The sequence below is a fragment of the Prionailurus viverrinus genome, chromosome B3 (genome assembly GCF_022837055.1).
Source record: "Prionailurus viverrinus isolate Anna chromosome B3, UM_Priviv_1.0, whole genome shotgun sequence".
Taxonomy (NCBI): domain Eukaryota; kingdom Metazoa; phylum Chordata; class Mammalia; order Carnivora; family Felidae; genus Prionailurus; species Prionailurus viverrinus.
The window spans coordinates 80480259-80498287 of record NC_062566.1 but is presented as its reverse complement, the minus strand read 5'-3'; the positions used below and the strand labels follow the sequence as shown (position 1 = coordinate 80498287).

Genomic DNA, 18029 nt, shown 5'->3' with positions numbered 1-18029 from the left:
CAGTCCTTATTACTTCCTGAATTCTTGAGCTGTTGCATGATTTGGGTTTATTATTCAAGTTAAATGGTCTCTTTGTAACTAACAAGAGTAAGATTTGTTAAAAAATAATAGCCTAATTATTTGGAGAGTGTGAATGAGTAAATTTTTTGCTTGAGAAAGTATGCATGATATTATTTTTGTCTTAAAACTTCTAATGCACTTTCTATATAGAATGTAAACATAAAAAGTACAAATATTACTTATATGACAAATATTTGTGTCATAGTATGTGCTATGTTTGAGGTGCTTTGCTGGTCAGATTGAGGGATATCAGAAGGAAAAAAAATTATAAAAACTAGATTCAAAAGTTAATAATATGATGACTGGAGAGATTAAAATAAGAGTAATAAAACAAAAAGCTGAGAGAACCAAATGAATAGTGCATGTAAAATGCTGATTGAGGTCAGAGGAAACATCAACTTTGACTTGGGTGTTAGAGAAGACTTTGGAAATAGGAGACATTTGGTTAGGGCTTGAAGAGTGGGGGACATGTGGTCATAAAAAGCTGAGCTTAACAAGTTTGACTTTATGCCGTTTGGGAGTCATCTGAGAACTTTAAGCATAAAGAATGTGAGCATCAGAGCAGTTCTTTAGAAGATTAATTTGAAAATATTGTGTAGAGTTGATTGGAATGGGGAATAGATTGGAATGGAGAAAAGACTGAAAAGATTACAGGCTGTTGCAGAAATTTAGATGAGGGAAAATGGAATAAAACTTTAATGGAGACAAACATTAAAAATCAAAAATAAAAATTGTGTTTTTGGAATATATTGTGAATTCTTATTTTGCAACTATATATTTATCTTCTTAATAGTATTTTAATACACAAATTTAGAGTAAAAAAAGAAACAGGTATGAAATTTAAAGTTTCTCTCAGCAACTAATGCATTAATGAATAATTTGTTGTTGTTGTTATTACAGTTTACCAATAAAACAGTAGCCCATGTAGCTTGTAACATGCTTCACATGCTGGTTCATTATGTACCTAGACTTCAGATTTACCAACCTGATTCTCCCTTGAAAATTATTCAAGTAAGTATTTCTCATTTATTTATTATGACCCTGTTAAAAAACCTTTAGATTTGGATACCTTGAAATATAAAATTATTTGATAATTTCTTTAAATTTTGCATGGCTAAATAATGGCAACCCAGGCTGGTTTTTTTGGTTTTTGGTTTTTGGTTTTGGTTTTGGTTTTGGTTTTGGTTTTGGTTTTAGATATCAAAGTTCATGGCAGTCCTTTTGTATTTTATGTTAGGAGACTCTGTTCTTGTTTTTAAAATTTTTTTTTTTTTTCAACGTTTATTTATTTTGGGGACAGAGAGAGACAGAGCATGAACGGGGGAGGGGCAGAGAGAGAGGGAGACACAGAATCGGAAACAGGCTCCAGGCTCTGAGCCATCAGCCCAGAGCCTGACGCGGGGCTCGAACTCCGGGACCGCGAGATCGTGACCTGGCTGAAGTCGGACGCTTAACCGACTGTGCCACCCAGGCGCCCCTGTTCTTGGTTTTAAATGCTACATGCAAACTGATAATTGCCATCATCTTTATTAATGTATATTCTGCTTCATTCCCTCTCTTAGGTGAGAAAACATAGCATCCCTCCAGTTACCAGAATCAGGACATTATTTTGATTCATCCCTTTTCTTTCCTCTTCAGCTAATCATAGATGAAATTTGTTTTTAAAAATTATTTTTTAATTTTAATTTTGTGTCTCCAACGCTTCCTGCAACACCTGACCTCCTATACTTTATACAATACCTGACCTGTTTCATTATTTCTTTCTTGAGATGCTGTTGTAGCCTTCTGACTAATCCCCTGGCTTCTGAGGTCTTCCCCGCCAAGTCGTCATTTCACATTCACATGACTCTGACACCTACCTGAAAAAAACAAAACTCAGCAATATCTCTGAGTGGTTTTCCTTTGCCTATAAAATAAGACCCATGTTATTTTATCTGGGAATTTGAAGCCTTCAGGTGAGGCCTCAACCCATCTTTTTAAAATTATGTAGAGATTCCTTTGAAGTATCCTGTTGCCCACATACCTGAGTCGACTTACTATCTCCTGAACATACCTTGATTCTTCCTACCTGAAATGTTCTACTTCTTTTATCCTCCCTTCATCTTTCAGTGATTGGTTTAATACCATCTCCTCAAAAAATAAGAATCTTTATCTCTTCTATCCAACCAGAGTTTATCTATCTTATCTTCATATTCTAATAAAATTTTTAGGAAATATAACAATTAATATTTATTAAGCACCTATTATGTACCAGTCGCTATACCAGCCACTTTTTCATAAATTACCTCATTTAATTCTTAAGTCTTTTGAGGTAGACTGTTATTGGCCTCCCACCACCTTTATTTAACATGAGAGAACTGAGGATTTAGTAACTATATGAAGTCACAAGCTAGCAGGGTAGAAATAGTTCATACCCAAGTGTGTAAGATTTTAAGTCCAGGCTTTTCTGGCTCAACCATTTTGCCAACCTCTATTTCAGCACAAAATATATTTGTGTACAAATTCAAAAATGCCCTCTAAGACAGGGCATTTTTCTTCTTTATTATTTTTTATGCCTAGGGTGACTTTCATGTAGAATATGTTCAGTGGGTATCTGTTGAGTTGAAAATATGTAGTATTATGGTTAGGAAGTTCGGTTTGAGGATTAGACATTCCTGGTTTAACTAACCCCTGATTCAACCATTTACTAACTTTGTAACTACGAACAAGTTACTTGGCTCTCTGAACTCACGTTTTCTTTATCTTTACATTTTTCTTTATATTTTTACATTTTCTTTACATTTGTGATAAAAATATCTAGCTCACAGAGTTGCTCTGAAGACTAAATGAGAAAACATATCAAACAGCTTAGAACTTTTTGCCTTAAAATTATGAAGCATTAATTTTAATCAATGTTGGCTGCAGCTATTATAATTATGCAGGACATGATTACTGGGTGTAAATGTGAATGCAATGTATGTTAGTATTAAAATGTTTGAAGATTTTAACCTTTAAGGTTGATTATTCTGTTTGAAAATTAAGGTCATTTAAAAATTTTTTTTTAAACTTTTATTTATTTTTGAGAGAAAGAGAGTGTGAGCAGAGGAGGGTCAGAGAGAAAGGGAGACATAATCAGAAGCAGGCTCCAGGCTCTGAGCTGTCAGCACAGAGCCCAGTACGGGGCTCGAATGAGCCGTGAGATCATGACCTGAGCCGAAGTCGGAGGCTTAACTGACTGAGCCACCCAGGCGCCCCTGAAAATTAAGATCATTCTTTAAGCAGATTTTTCTTTTTTTCATTTGAAAGTCTGCAAATCCTTTCCCTTATTTTCTTTATCAGTTTATATATTATTAATACTCACCTAAATACTTCTTAAGTATGAAGAATTTTTTCACATTGCTTCATTAAACAGTATAGGGGTCAATGGCTACAGATAAACATGAAGAGTTATTATATTCCACTTCTAGTTGAATGGAGAAGTGAAATCCCAAAATAGTGGAGCATTTCACTAATGTTTACCTGTTTGCATAATTACGAATAGAAGCCCAGCCAGTTCCAGTACCAATATTAAGCGGATGTATCTAATATTCTACATTCTATTAGCAAATAAAAGCCTTTTACTGTGTAAAGTACATTTACATTTCTACTTGATGCATTGAAGCAATAACTTACCGAAAATATAATAGCATACAATAAACTTACCTCTATACATTTTTAACATGCACATAAAAAAGTTTAATGAGATCAAAAAATTTCCAGGGTAAATAACACTGTATGTGAATATTTTGCCTTCTTTTAATAATTTTTTATTATTTCATATTTTTTATCAAATTTATTCATTACACAGCTTAGTGTACATGTTAATTTAAAAAGCCAGATTATAAATTTTTTTAAAGCATATATTTATCTGCATACACACACATGTACACAGAAATGTCTGGAAAGACAAGAGAGTAGATTTCTTTTTCTTTAAGTAATGTCTACACCCAACATGGGGCGTGAACTCAACCTCAAGATCAAGAGTCACATGCTCTACTGACTGATCAGCCAGGCACCCTTAGAGTAGATTATTTTTTTTCCCTCCAACTTTATTGAGGAATAATCGACAAATATAATTGTATATATTTAAAGTATATAGTGAGGGGCGCCTGGGTGGCTCAGTTGGTTAAGTATCCAACTTCGGCCCAGGTCACGATCTCCCAGTTTGTGGGTTTGAGCCCCGCATCGGGCTCTGTGCTGACAGCTCAGAGCCTGGAGCCTGCTTCAGATTCTGTTTCCCTCTCTGTCTGCCCCTCCCCTGCTCGTGGTCTGTCACTCTCTCTCTCAAAAATAAACATTAAAGGGGCGCCTGGGTGGCGCAGTCGGTTGAGCGTCCGACTTCAGCCAGGTCACGATCTCACTGTCCATGAGTTCGAGCCCCGCGTCAGGCTCTGGGCTGATGGCTCGGAGCCTGGAGCCTGTTTCCGATTCTGTGTCTCCCTCTCTCTCTGCCCCTCCCCCATTCATGCTCTGTCTCTCTCTGTCCCAAAAAAAATAAATAAATGTCGAAAAAAAAAAAAATTAAAAAACTAAATAAATAAACATTAAAAAAAATAAAAAATAAAAGCATACAGCGTGATGATTTGATAATTATGGAATGATTACTAAGGTAAAGATAACACATCTATTATCTCACATAGTTAACTGTTTTTTGTTTTGTTTTTTATGGTGAGAATACTTAAAGCCTACTCTTAGCAACTCCTAGATATTCAGTGTATGATTAACTATAGTCACCATGCTGTACATTAATTAGATCCTCAGAACTTACCCTTTTTATAGTAAAACTGAAAATTTATGCCCTTTGACCTATATTTCCCCATTTCCCTCTTCTCTTCCCAGCCTCTGGCCACCACTATTCTATTCTCTATTTTTATGAAATCAGCTGTTTTTGTTTACTTGGTTGGTTGGTTAGTTGGTTGGGTTTTTTGTTTTTGTTTTTGTTTTTTTTAAAGATTCCACATATAAGTGATACCATACAGTATTTGTCTTTGGCTTATGTCACTTATGGTAATGCCTTCCAGTTTCATCTATGTTGTCACAAATGGCAAGATTTCCTTTTTTATGACTGAACATTAATATTCCATTGTGTGTATATATACATAGATTTTTTTGTATTCATTTATTCATTGTAGGACACTTACTTAGATTGTTTCTGTATCTTTGCTATTGTGAATAATACTGCAGTGAACATGAGTGTTGAGGGATCTCTTTGAGATACCCATTTCATTTCTTTAGATATACAGTCAGGGGAAGGATTACTGGATCATATGGTAGTTCTATTTTTAATATTCTGAGGAACTTCCATACTGTTTTCTATAAAGACTGTACCAGTTCAGATTCCTGCCAACAATGTATATCGGTTTTCTTATCTCCACATCCTTGCCAACATCTGTTATTTCCTCTCTTTTTGAAAATAGCTATTACAACAGATGTAAGGTGATATCTCATTGTGGTTTTGATTTGCATTTTCCTTGTGATTAGTGATATTGAGCACCTTTTTATATACCTATTAACCATTTGAATGTCTTCTTTGGAAAAAGTTTATTCAGGTCCTTTGCCCATTTTTAAATTGGATTATTTCCTTTTTTGTTATTGAGTTGTATGAGCTTTTCATATATTTTATATATTAGTCCCTTATCCAGAAACATGGTTTTCAAATATTTTCCCGGTTTCATCAGTTGCCCTTTCAATTTATTGTTTACTTTGCTGTGCAGAAACTCTTTATTTATTTATTTTTTTTTTAATTTTTTTTTTCAACGTTTATTTATTTTGGGGACAGAGAGAGACAGAGCATGAACGGGGGAGGGGCAGAGAGAGAGGGAGACACAGAATCGGAAACAGGCTCCAGGCTCTGAGCCATCAGCCCAGAGCCTGACGCGGGGCTCGAACTCCCGGACCGCGAGATCGTGACCTGGCTGAAGTCGGACGCTTAACTGACTGCGCCACCCAGGCACCCCTGTGCAGAAACTCTTTAGTTTGATGTGGTCCTACTTGCTTATTTCAGCTTTTGGTGTCTGTGCTTTTGTCTTATCCAAGAAACCACTGCCAAAACCAATGTCAAGAATATTTTCCCAATGTTTTCTTCTAGGAGCTTTATGGTTTCTTCTAGGAGTTTAAATTTAAGTCTTTGATCCATTTAAAGTTAATTTTTGTGAGTGGTGTAATATAGGGGTCCAGTTTCATCTTTTTGTATGTGGATATCCAGTTTTCTTAGCACCATTTATTGAAGATACTGTCCTTTCACCTTTGTATACTCTTGGGGCCCTTGTCAAAGATTAGTTGACTGTAAGTGTGTGGCTAGGGCCTATGTCCTAGGCTCTCTATTCTGATCCACTGATCGATGTGCCTGTTTTTATGTCAGTACCTTACTGTCAGTGCTGTTCTGATTACTATAGCTTTATAATATAGCTCAAAATCAGGAAGTATGATGCCTCTAGTTTTGTTGTTCCTCAAGAACACTTAGGTTCTTTGGGGTTTTCTATGGTTCCATATAAAATTTAGAATAGTTTTTTCTTTTTCTTTTTTTTTTAATTTTTTTTTGACGTTTATTTATTTTTGAGACAGAGAGAGAGCATGAACGGGGGAGGGTCAGAGAGAGAGAGGGAGACACAGAATCCGAAACAGGCTCCAGGCTCCGAGCTGTCAGCACAGAGCCCGACACAGGGCTCAAACTCACAGACTGCAAGATCATGACCTGAGCCGAAGTCAGACGCTCAACCGACTGAGCCACCCAGGCGCTCCAGTTTTTTTCTTTTTCTAAGAAAAATGCCATTGGAATTTAATAGAGATTAAACTGATTGATCTAAGATTACATTGAATCTTAGATCACTTTGAATAGTATGAACAGTTGATCCAGTTCTTCCAATCTATAACATGGGATATCTTTCCATTTATTTGTATCTTCTTCAGCTTTGTTGATCTGTGTTTTATAGTTTTCACTGTACAGATCTTTTACCTCCATGGTTATGTTATATTTAGTCCTACGTATTTTATTTTGATGCTACTGTAGATTGGATATCTTTCTTAATTTCTTTTTCTGATAGTTCATTGTTAGTATATAGAAATGCAACTGATTTTTATATATTAATTTTGTATCCTGAAACTTTACTGAATTCATTTATTAGTTCTGACACTTTTTTGGTGGAATGTGTAGGGTTTCCTGAATATAAGATGATGTCATTTGCAAACAAATAATTTTACTTCTTCTTTTGAGATTTGGGTACCTTTTAATTCTTTTTCTTCCCTAATTGCTATGGTAGGACTTCAGGTATTATGCCGAATAAAAAGCACAGTTGTGGGCATCCTTGTCTTATTCCTGACCTTAGAGGAAAACTTTTAACTTTTCACCATTGAGTATGACTTTAGCTATGAGCTTGTTGTATAAGGTCTTCATCATGTTGAAGTACATTCCTTCTATAATTAATTTCATAAGCAGAATAGATTTCTTGAGTGATATGATTGCAGATGTTTTTTATAAATATTTTTGCTTATCTATATCCTCTCATTTTCTGTTAACATATATGTGTGTTTATATTGATTCATGAATTGAATTTGTAAGAAATCCATTTATAGTTGACAGTTTATATAATTCTGGTTCTATATACATGGTGATTTTAAATGATTGATAGTTAAGTATACTTGAAAAGCTTACCTATTTAAAAATTACTTTGAAATAACATTGTTAACGTATTTAGGATTTAAAAATGTATTTAAGGTAAACTTTTATCAACAGATTTTATATCGCTTTGTTAGCATTAACACTTAAGTTTTAAGATGCATCATTTAACATATTTTTGAACTCTTTTTTTCTTTGCTGACAGATCCTAATAGCCACTATTACCCATCTTTTGCCAAGTACAGAAGCTTCATCTTATGAAATGGATAAGAGGGTAATTTAAGTTTTGCTTGATACTTAATATGTATTTATCTAGTGAAGTCTTTATATTTTAAAATTGCAAAGGTACATATATTTACATGGTAAACATTAATTCATTTTGTGTTTAAAAATCACTATAATGTGAAATATATCTTTACATTATTTAAGTGTAAATTATATTTTAGTTCAGATTTCGAGTTAATCATGATTATTTGATAAAGTCTTCGAATATCAGGGTTTTGCGGAATGTTGGAGACCATTCTGTTCATTTATAACTATTGCATTTTATCCTGCCAAGTTATGGCCTTTTTTATGCCTGAAAATTAGTAATTCCGAGGAATTCTTCAAATCTGAAGGCAGCCATATATCTTTATATAGCTGTTATTGGTAGAAAATAACAAAATTTCCATTAAGGAGAATATGTATAATAGAGATATGACACACAGAAAAAGGCATACCCTCTGGCCACAGAAAGTTCTACAAGATTGAATTTACTCAGTAAATTCATTGTGAGACTATTATAATTATTTCAGGTATTGTATTTATCAAGCTAAAGTTTTTGTTTGGTTTCTTTTCATAGTTTCTATATCTTTCCTGAAATCTGCATTTCTTCATCAATTATATTTAACTTGTCTTCTAGATTTTTAACATTTTTTTTTACTGTTTTATAATGTGAAGAGGGGAGAGGGAAGAGGGAGAAGGAGAGAGAATCTTAAGCAGGCTCCACAACTCACTGTGGAGCCTGGCCTGGGGCTCAATTCCATGACCCTGGGATCATGTTTATCATAATTATTTTAAAGTCCTTATCTGCTAAATTCATTATCTGGGTTATTGCTGAGTCTGTCTATTGAAATATTTTCCTCTTGACTGTGGATTCCATTTTCCTGTTTGTTCATATGTCTGTTAGTTTTTTATTATATATTAGGCATAGTACATAATATATCATAGAGGCTTTAGATCTGTGCTGCCCAGTATAGTAGCTACTAACCACGTGTGACTTTAAATTTAAATAAAATTAAGAGTTTATGTTAAAACGGGGTAGCTGGGTGGCTCAGTTGGTTAAGCATCTGACTCTTGATTTCAGCTCAGGTCATGATCTCACAGTTGTGACACTGAACCCCTCAGAGGGTTCTTTGCTGGGCATGGAGCCTGTTTGAGATTCTCTCCTTCTCCTTCTGACCCTTTCACACTTGCACGCATGCATGCGAACACTCTCTGTCAAAAAATAAAATTAAATAAATAATAAAATTTAAAACATTTATGTTAAAAATTTGTTCCTTATTTGTGCTAGCCACATTTCAGGTGCTCAATAGCCACGTAGCCAAATACACACCATTTCCATCATTGCACAAAGTTCTATTAATCAAGGCTACTCTAGATTCTACTTACTTCCTCTGAAAATTATTCTTTTCCTTTCCATTTTCACATCCCAGTCTTGCAATTCTATTCTCCAGATCTCAGTGTCATCATCCTTTAATCATATGGTATTGAAATTTCAAGTATGTTTTATTTCTTAGGCTCTGCCCATTAATTTACGGAAATCTGAAGGTATAATTATGTTTCAGACCTATTCTCAGTTATTTTCTTGTGTGCCTTGCATAACTTTTTAACTTTTGGTCTCTTCATGTTATTCCTCTTGTCTTCTATATCTCTAATTGTATGAGTTTACCTCAGAAATTTTTATTCTTCCTCTTCATATTCAGTTTAAAATCCATTTGATCAGATTATCTAGACCTTGATAAATACATTTTTCCTCATCTTTAAAAGATACATATTCTCTATTTTAGCCAGGAGTTCTTCATTTTAGTATCTTGGACTGTGGTTTAGAATTTCAAATCTAATTTGTGAAAAGTATCTGGATAACTAACTAGCCATTTCCTTCTAGATCATCTTTGTCTTCCAAAGCCTAGCTATTAATATGAAAAATCTCCACTATTCAGTTTTTGTTTCTTGCTCACTTAATTCATTAAATATTTATTGATCACAAAGTATGTGTAAGATATTCTGCTTGGAACTAATTAAGTAGATATAAATAAGGTAGCCTCTGCTCTCATGGATTTTAAAGATTAGAGCGGCAAATGAGCGGCAATCCAATTAGAGCAGCAATCCAATATAAGAAATGCTTATTATAAAAAGCAGAAAAATGTGTATGACACAGGGTAGGATAGAGGAGGAAGTGATTATCCAAGCAGAGGGCTTGTTAAGGGAGAACTTCCTTTTTTAAATTTTAAGAAAATTTTTCTAACATTTACTTAGTTTTGAGAGACTGAGAGAGACAGAGCATGAGCAGGGGAGGGGCAGAGAGAGGAGACACTGAATCTGAAGCAGGCTCCAGGTTCTGAGCTGTCATCACAAAGCCCGATGCAGGGCTCAAACCCATGAACCATGAGATCATGACCTGAGCCGAAGTCAATTGCTTAACTGACTGAGCCACCCAGGCACCCCAGGGGAAAACTTCTAAAAGATGATAGGGTTTTCTACATAAATGGAGACAAGGATTGGATTCAAAGTGTTATTCCAGTTGTAGGGAATAGCATGTATAAAATCATGTAGGTATAAAATGTATGGTATGTTATGGGAGAACAATAGGCAATTAGATATTATAGGATGTGGAGTGTATGCTTCAGAGAAGGGAAATTAGGCATCAGAGATAGAAAAGGGTCAGGATATGGAGAGCCTTGGATGCCACACTAAGAACTTTGGACCTTTGTGAAAGTCCTTTTTTTGAAAATGACCTTTTGGGGATGCCTGGGTGGCTTAGTCAGTTAAGCGTCCAACTCTTGATTTTGGCTCAGGTCATGATCTCACAGTTGTGATTGAGCCCTCACATCAGGCTCCATGAGGAGCATGGAGCCTGCTTGGGATTCTCTCTCTCCCTTGCTCTCTGCCCCTCCCTCACTCACACTCCCCCCCTCTCTCAAAATAAATAAATAAATTTTTTTAAGTGAGTTTTTTGGGGGCATCTGGGTAGCTCGGTCGGTTAAATGTCCGACTTCAACTCAGGTCATGATCTTGCAGTTCTTGAATTCGAGCCCCATGTCAGACTCTGTGCTAACAGCTTGGAGCCTGGACCCTGCTTTGGATTCTGTGTCTCCCTCTCTGCCCTGCTCGTGCTCTGCGCACACGAGTGCTCCTCTCTTTCTCCCTCCCTCATTGCCTCCCTCCCTCTCTCTCTCTCTCTCTCTCTCTCTCTCTCAAAAATAAATAAACATCAAAAACTTGTTTTATTTATTTTTTTTAATTTTTTTTAATGTTCATTTCTGAGAGAGAGATGGACAGAGCCTGAGTATGGGAGGGGCAGAGAGAGAGACACAGAATCCGAAACAGGTTCCAGGCTCTGAGTTATCAGCACAGAGCCCAACAGGGGGCTTGAATTCACAGACTACAAGATCATGACCTGAGCCATAGTCAGACACCCAACTGACTGAGCCACCCAGGCACCCCCAGAAAAAAAAAATTTTTTAAGTGACATTTTGGAAGGCTCTTTAATGTACTATGAAATACTAGATTTGTGAAAGATCACTTAAAAGTGTGAATGTTGACTTAAAAAAAATAATATGGTAATTATTATAATCATCAATGTAAGAATTGATGTCTTGATAAGGCTAAGAAAATAAAGAGTAAAAATTCTCAGAGTGGAATCTACAAAGTCCACAGTAATCAAGAAAAAAAGAGCAGATTTTTTGAAGATGAATTTCCGTTTTTATTGTATTGTGTGTAAGGAATAATGCCCAGTAAAATGCAGCAAAGCAACTGTTTGCCTACAGTGGTAAATTTGAAGCTGAACACAAAATTATTGGCATCATCAACACATGAGTAGTATTAAACTATGGGAATGTATGAGATCCCTTAAAGAGAAGTTACAGAGTCAAAAAAGTTAGCAAAGTATAACACCTTGAAGAATAACAAAGAGCAAACAGAGAGGGGAGGGGGTCACCAAAATAGAGACACAGAAGGCTCCTGAATTTTCTTCCTCCTGTGGATGCACCAAAGATACTGCTACATATGGAGCATTTCTCTGGAGAAATCTAGAAACTAGTTGAATGATCCTGCACATCAGGCAACTGAAAAAATACCCACATCAAAATACATAACGGATGCTGAGAATGTACTCTTGTAATAAACTCCACCCTTGGCATAGTTCCATATAATCAGAAGAGAACCCCCCAACTCCCAGCTTCTCTCTGAGGAGAGAAGTGTTCAGACTACACGCATCTAGCCCGCCAGCTTGTAAGTCTGCCTCCCCATAGATGGGCTCCCAGGTCACCTGCCTCTGAAAATCAACAGGGCTTGTCACTGCCTGATGTGTAGGATCATTCAGCTAGTTTCTGTCTGGACCCTCAGGCAGCAGCTGGTAAAGAATGCAGTCAGATCTTTTCTAGGGATAGAATAGTGGAGGGTCCTTTTTGCCTGTTCCCTCTGTGCTGAACCCTAGGGGAATAGCCATAGCAGGTGCTCATCCTCCTGTTAACAAGTGCTCCTTTGTTTCCCTAGAAAAGATTTAACTACATACTTTCCCAGCTGCTGCCTGAGAGTCCAGCTTCTAACCAGTCTTCATCTAGGTGCTGACTGCAGTCCTCCTGGAAGCCCCTAAGAACCAGTGAGCACTCCCCCTGTATTCTCTCCCTCTGGCTGACTTCAACAAGAAAACCAGGTCTCCAGCTTCTCCCTGAAAGGAGCTTGTCAACACTAAGTGAGAAGCTCCCGAATCACCTATTTCTGGGAGCTGACAGAACTTGGCACTCATGAATTCTCTAGAAACATACAAAACAGAGGTGGTTCTCTTTGCACCAGCATTCCCAGAGACTCTTTCCTCTGGCTCAGCATAGAATGAGTAAGCAAAACTACCCAGCTCTCAGTTTCTCTCATAGAGGCTAGACTGTATAACTAATGTCCCAACTTGCCCAGCTGCTTCTTGAAAGTCAGGCTTCCAATTAGCCTGCATCAGGGAGCTGAAGGGATAGGCAATTAGCAGTCCTTCAGCATCCTGAATAGGTATATTGGCATTTCCTACCCTTTTGGGACACAGCTTGGACAGTCACAAAGGTTTGAGGGGCAGCTAAGAGCTTGAGCCAGTTTACTATTTACCTTTCCCAATTAAAAAGTATCTTGTGGGAAGACACTTGGAGACTGTATAAATATCCTATCACTCATTAAAACATTACTAAAGGGGCGCCTGGGTGGCGCAGTCGGTTAAGCGTCCGACTTCAGCCAGGTCACGATCTCGCGGTCCGTGAGTTCGAGCCCCGCGTCAGGCTCTGGGCTGATGGCTCAGAGCCTGGAGCCTGCTTCCAATTCTGTGTCTCCCTCTCTCTGTGCCCTTCCCCCGTTCATGCTCTGTCTCTCTCTGTCCCAAAAATAAATAAACGTTGAAAAAAGAAAATTAAAAAAAAAAAAATTACTAAGTAGTTTTGCCAGCAGTTGAAACGCTTATCAGAATTGAATGTTATGATAGCTCCAAATGGTGATTTCCTAATTCTGTCATTACTTTTATCTTCATTAGTTTTCTGTGATAAGGAAGATATTTCTCTTATTCCCTATCCATCTTGCTAGTGTGAGATCATGATTCTTATTTTATGCAATGGACTGTAATCCTTAGTTTTTTTACTATCATTTTTTATTTTGAAGCTCAAAAGATCCCCGACTTAACCAGTGGGAGTGGCCTTCAAAGTGGCTTCTTTGTCCTTTTGACATATCCTCCTCATTATCCTTTCAGTATATCCTTAATTTCTGTCACCACAGAATTTTTTAGACCCGCCTATATTTCCCCTCCCTAGTACTGGAATTAGCCATTTCTCCAAGGAACTCTGGTTCCATTGAATAGAAATAGTATTTTGAAATAGATTTAGGAGCTAGGTGTCTACATTGTCATTGGGTTGTCTTTTTTTCCGTAGGCCCACTGACCAGATAGAGCTAGAAAATAGATGATATGTACACACACACACACACAAATATATAATATGTATTTTATGTAAAAATGTAATATATGCATATATATGTTTCTTTGTGTGTATTAAAACACCATGAGTTTACCTTGACACCTCTGATTCTAACCCAACACCACAAGGTTCAATCTGTCCTCCCCCTTTACATGTTTGTAACTACCAGCCCCAACAGTGAGAACCTAGTTCCCATTGTCCACATTTATCCACAGCAAAGTACTTCTTGTGCAGTTATAGAAAAATAAAAACAGTTTCAGAATATATTTATGCCTATATGTAGTTACCAAGAGAGTATATAGTTCAAAAGCTGTGTTTAAAAGTTATTTGGATTCCTTCTTCTCTTCTTAGCCTCACCTCCGTATGGTTATATAATTCATTTGAAATACAATTTGGGTCATTTTTTCAGTTTTTATTCCATTTTAGTGTTTTTTTCCCCATCCCTGTTGTTTTTATTTATTTATTTTTTATTTATGGTGTGCCTATTCTTTGTTTATTTTTACACAAATGAGCAGATACATTTATGTTTTCTCCTTGTTTGTTAAAAGATATCATATTCTAGGTATTCCTTGGTACTTGAGATTTTTTACTTGCAGGATATCCTGGGAATTCACAATACATCAATTCATGAATATCTTCCATGGTCTTTTCTGTGGCTATGTAGTGTTTGTGCTCCGTTATGTGAGTGTACCATAGTTTATTCAACTCACTCTCCTATACGTGGATGTATAGGTTATTTTCAGAATTTTGCAATTGCAAACAGTGCTGCAGTGGCTCACTCTGTGCCTGTATATTTTTACATTATTGGAATGTGTCTTCAGGGCATATTCCTAGAAGTGGAATTGCTGGGTCAGAAGGTAAACAGATTGGTAATTATGTTAAATATTGGCATTCCCACAAGCCAACTGTTAGTGTCTGTTTGCCTAGAGTCTCATCCACACATTGTGTCTTATTTTGAACATTTTGCCAGTTCGATGGGGGAGCAATGGCATCTCAGTGTAGTTTCCACTTAAATGAAGTTGAATATCCTCTCATATTTACTAATGGCTTTATTTTTTATTTTTGCGACTTGTTTATTCATGTTTTCATACATTTTCTGTCAGGTTTTGGTGTTTTCCACTCAAATTTTTATGTACTAGGGATATTAGCTCTTAACTGGTATATGTCACAAATATTTTCTCTTTTTTCCCTCATTTGCCTTTTGATTTTGTTTACGATGGGTTTTTGTTATTGTTTCTTGTGTGGGGGGGATCACGGAAAAAATTGGTTTTTATGTGGTCGATTTATCTTTTATTGTGTCTGAATTTTCACTGTACCCTGGATAAAGAGGAATTCACCCATGTTTTCTCCTAGCACTTGTATGGTTTCATTCCTTACAATGTTTATCCCTCATCCATTTGAAGTTTATTCTGTATGTTTTGAGATAGGGAGTTAATTTTTGTTGTTTTTCCAAGTGGATAATCAGATTTAAAAGTTCAGCTTTGCCTTTTAAAGTGAATAATCAGTGTCTAAAATTACTGGGATCTATTTCTTCAAATTCTGTACTAGCCGTTTTTAGACTCTTGGTGACAAGCTCTCTTTGATACTATTAAGTAGTTTTGAGGATCTCAAGTAACTTTTTTTTTTTAAAGTCAGCTTGCTTTTTATTGTCAGCATCAAGATAAACAATGACAGTGATAAAATATTCCTCCCCATTGGGCAGATGCTCTTACTGCCCTTTGAAAACACTACTGCCCATACGAGCTTAAAATATGACATATCCAGTGCGCTTGAGATGTTTATTGTGGAAGGATCCATTCCCACATTTTTAAAATTTTTTTAAAAATTTACATCCAAATTAGTTAGCATATAGTGCAACAATGATTTCAGGAGTAGATTCCTTAATGCCCCTTACCCATTTAGCCTATCCCCCCTCCCACAACCCCTCCACTAACCCTCTGTTTGTTCTCGAAGAGTCTCTTATGTTTTGTCCCCTCCCTGTTTTTATGTTATTTTTGTTTCCCTTCCCTTATGTTCATCTGTTTTATGTCTTAAAGTCCTCATATAAGTGAAGTCATATATTTGTCTTTCTCTGACTAATTTCGCTTAGCATAATACCCTCCAGTTCCATCCACGTAGTTGCAAATGGCAAGATTTCATTCTTCTTGATTGCCAAGTAATACCCCATTGTATACATATATACCACATCTTCTTCATTCATCCATCTTTGGACATTTGGGCTCTTTCCATACTTGGGCTATTGTTGATAGTGCTGCTATAAACATGGGGGTGCATGTGTCCCTTCGAAATAGCATACCTGTATCCCTTGGATAAATACCTAGTAGTGCAATTGCTGGTTCATAGGGTAGTTCTATTTTTAATTTTTTGAGGAACCTCCATACTGTTTTACAGAGTGGCTGCACCAGCTTGCATTCCCACAAACAATGCAAAAGAGAAGAGGATCGCAAATAACGTTTATTCAAATGGATTATACAGGCATACCTTAGAAACATTTGGGTTTGGTTTCAAACTACCACAATAAAGTGAATATCTCAGTAAAGCAAGTAAAATGAATTTTTTGATTTCTCCGTGCATATAAAAGTTATGCTTAAACTACACCATAGTCTGGGGTTCCTGGGTGGCTCAGCTGACTGAGCATCTGACTCTGAATTTTGGCTCAGGTCATGATCCCAGCCAAGGTCATGGGATCGAGCCCTGTGTTGGGCTCCACACTGAGCATGGAGCCTGCTTAAGATTCTCTCTCCCACCTCTGCCGCTCTCCCTGACTTGTGTGCTTTCTCTCTCTCAAATTATTTAAAAACAAAAAACAAAAAAGCCCTACCTTTAAAAAAAAAAAAAAACCTGCATTGTAGTCTATTAAGTGTGCAATAGCAATATGTTCAAAAAAACCATGTATATACCTTAATTTAAAAATACCTTATTGCTGGGGCGCCTGAATGCCTCAGTCAGTTAAGCGTCCGACTTTGGCTCAGGTCATGATCTTACAATTCATGAGTTCGAGCTCCGCGACTGACTCTGGGCTGACAGCTCAGAGCCTGGAGCCCGCTTCAGATTCTGTGTGTCCCTCTGTCCCTCTGCTGCTTGCGCTCTGTCTCTCACATTGTCTCAAAAATAAATAAACATTAAAAAAAAATTTTTTAACATTTTTAAAAATACTTTATTGCTAAAAAATGCTAACCATCATCTGAGCTTTCAATAAATTGTAATCTTTTTTACTGGTGGAGGGTCTTGCCTTAGCACTGGTGGCTGATCACAGCGATTGCTCCAGGTTGGGGCAGCTGTGGCAATTTCTTAACATAAAACAGTAAGGAAGTTTGCCACATTGATTGACTTTTTTCCCCCCACAATTTCTCTAGCATACGATCTTGTTTGATAGCACTTTACCCACAGTAGAATTTCTTTCAAAATTGGAATCAGTCCTTTGAAATGATGGTGCCATTTTATCAACTATGTATGTTTATGTAATATTCTAAATCTTTTGTTGTAATTTCACATCTTCACAACATCTTCACCAGGAAGAGATTTCATCTCAAGAAACCACTTTCTTTCCTTATTCATGAGAAGCAACTCCTTATTCATTAAATATTGATCATGACATTGTAGTAGTCCAGTCAACATCTACAGACCTCACTTCTAATTCTAGTTCTCTTGCTATTTCTACCAATACTGCAGTTATCTCCTCCACAGAAATCTTCAACCTCTCAAAGTCATCCATGAAATTTGAAGTCACTTCTTCCATACTCCTGTTAATGTTAATATTTTGACCACTTCCCACGAATTGTGAATGTTCTTTTTTTTTTTTAATTTTTTTAATGTTCATTTATTTTTGAGAGAGAAGAAAGAGACAGAGGGCAAGTGGGGCAGAGGCAGAGAGAGAGGGAGACACAGAATCTGAAGCAGGCTCCAGGCTCTGTGCTGTCATCACAGAGCCCGACACAGGACCTGAACTCACAAACTGTGAGATCATGACCTGAGCCAAAGTCAGATGCTTAATGGACTGAGCCACCAGGCACCCCTAATCATGAATGTTCTTAATGGCATCCAGAATGGCGAATCCTTTCCAGAAGGTTTTCAATTTGGTTTACCCAGATCCTTCAGATGAATCACTATCCATGGCAGCTATAACCTTATGAAAT

General features: G+C 36.7%; 1 protein-coding gene across 10 annotated transcripts in view; it reads left to right on the top strand.

Moving 5' to 3' along the window:
• Positions 1-18029, top strand: part of RALGAPA1 (Ral GTPase activating protein catalytic subunit alpha 1) — a 273838-nt gene that overhangs the window by 148514 nt on the left and 107295 nt on the right. For all 10 annotated transcript variants that reach the window (XR_007152890.1, XM_047862177.1, XM_047862172.1 and 7 more), the window contains 2 exons: positions 961-1071; positions 7899-7967. Coding sequence is in view for 9 of the 10 variants with exons in the window: in XM_047862177.1 (XP_047718133.1) it covers positions 961-1071; positions 7899-7967 (180 nt within the window). In the remaining variant the exon portion in view is untranslated. The remainder of the gene's footprint in view (positions 1-960; positions 1072-7898; positions 7968-18029) is intronic.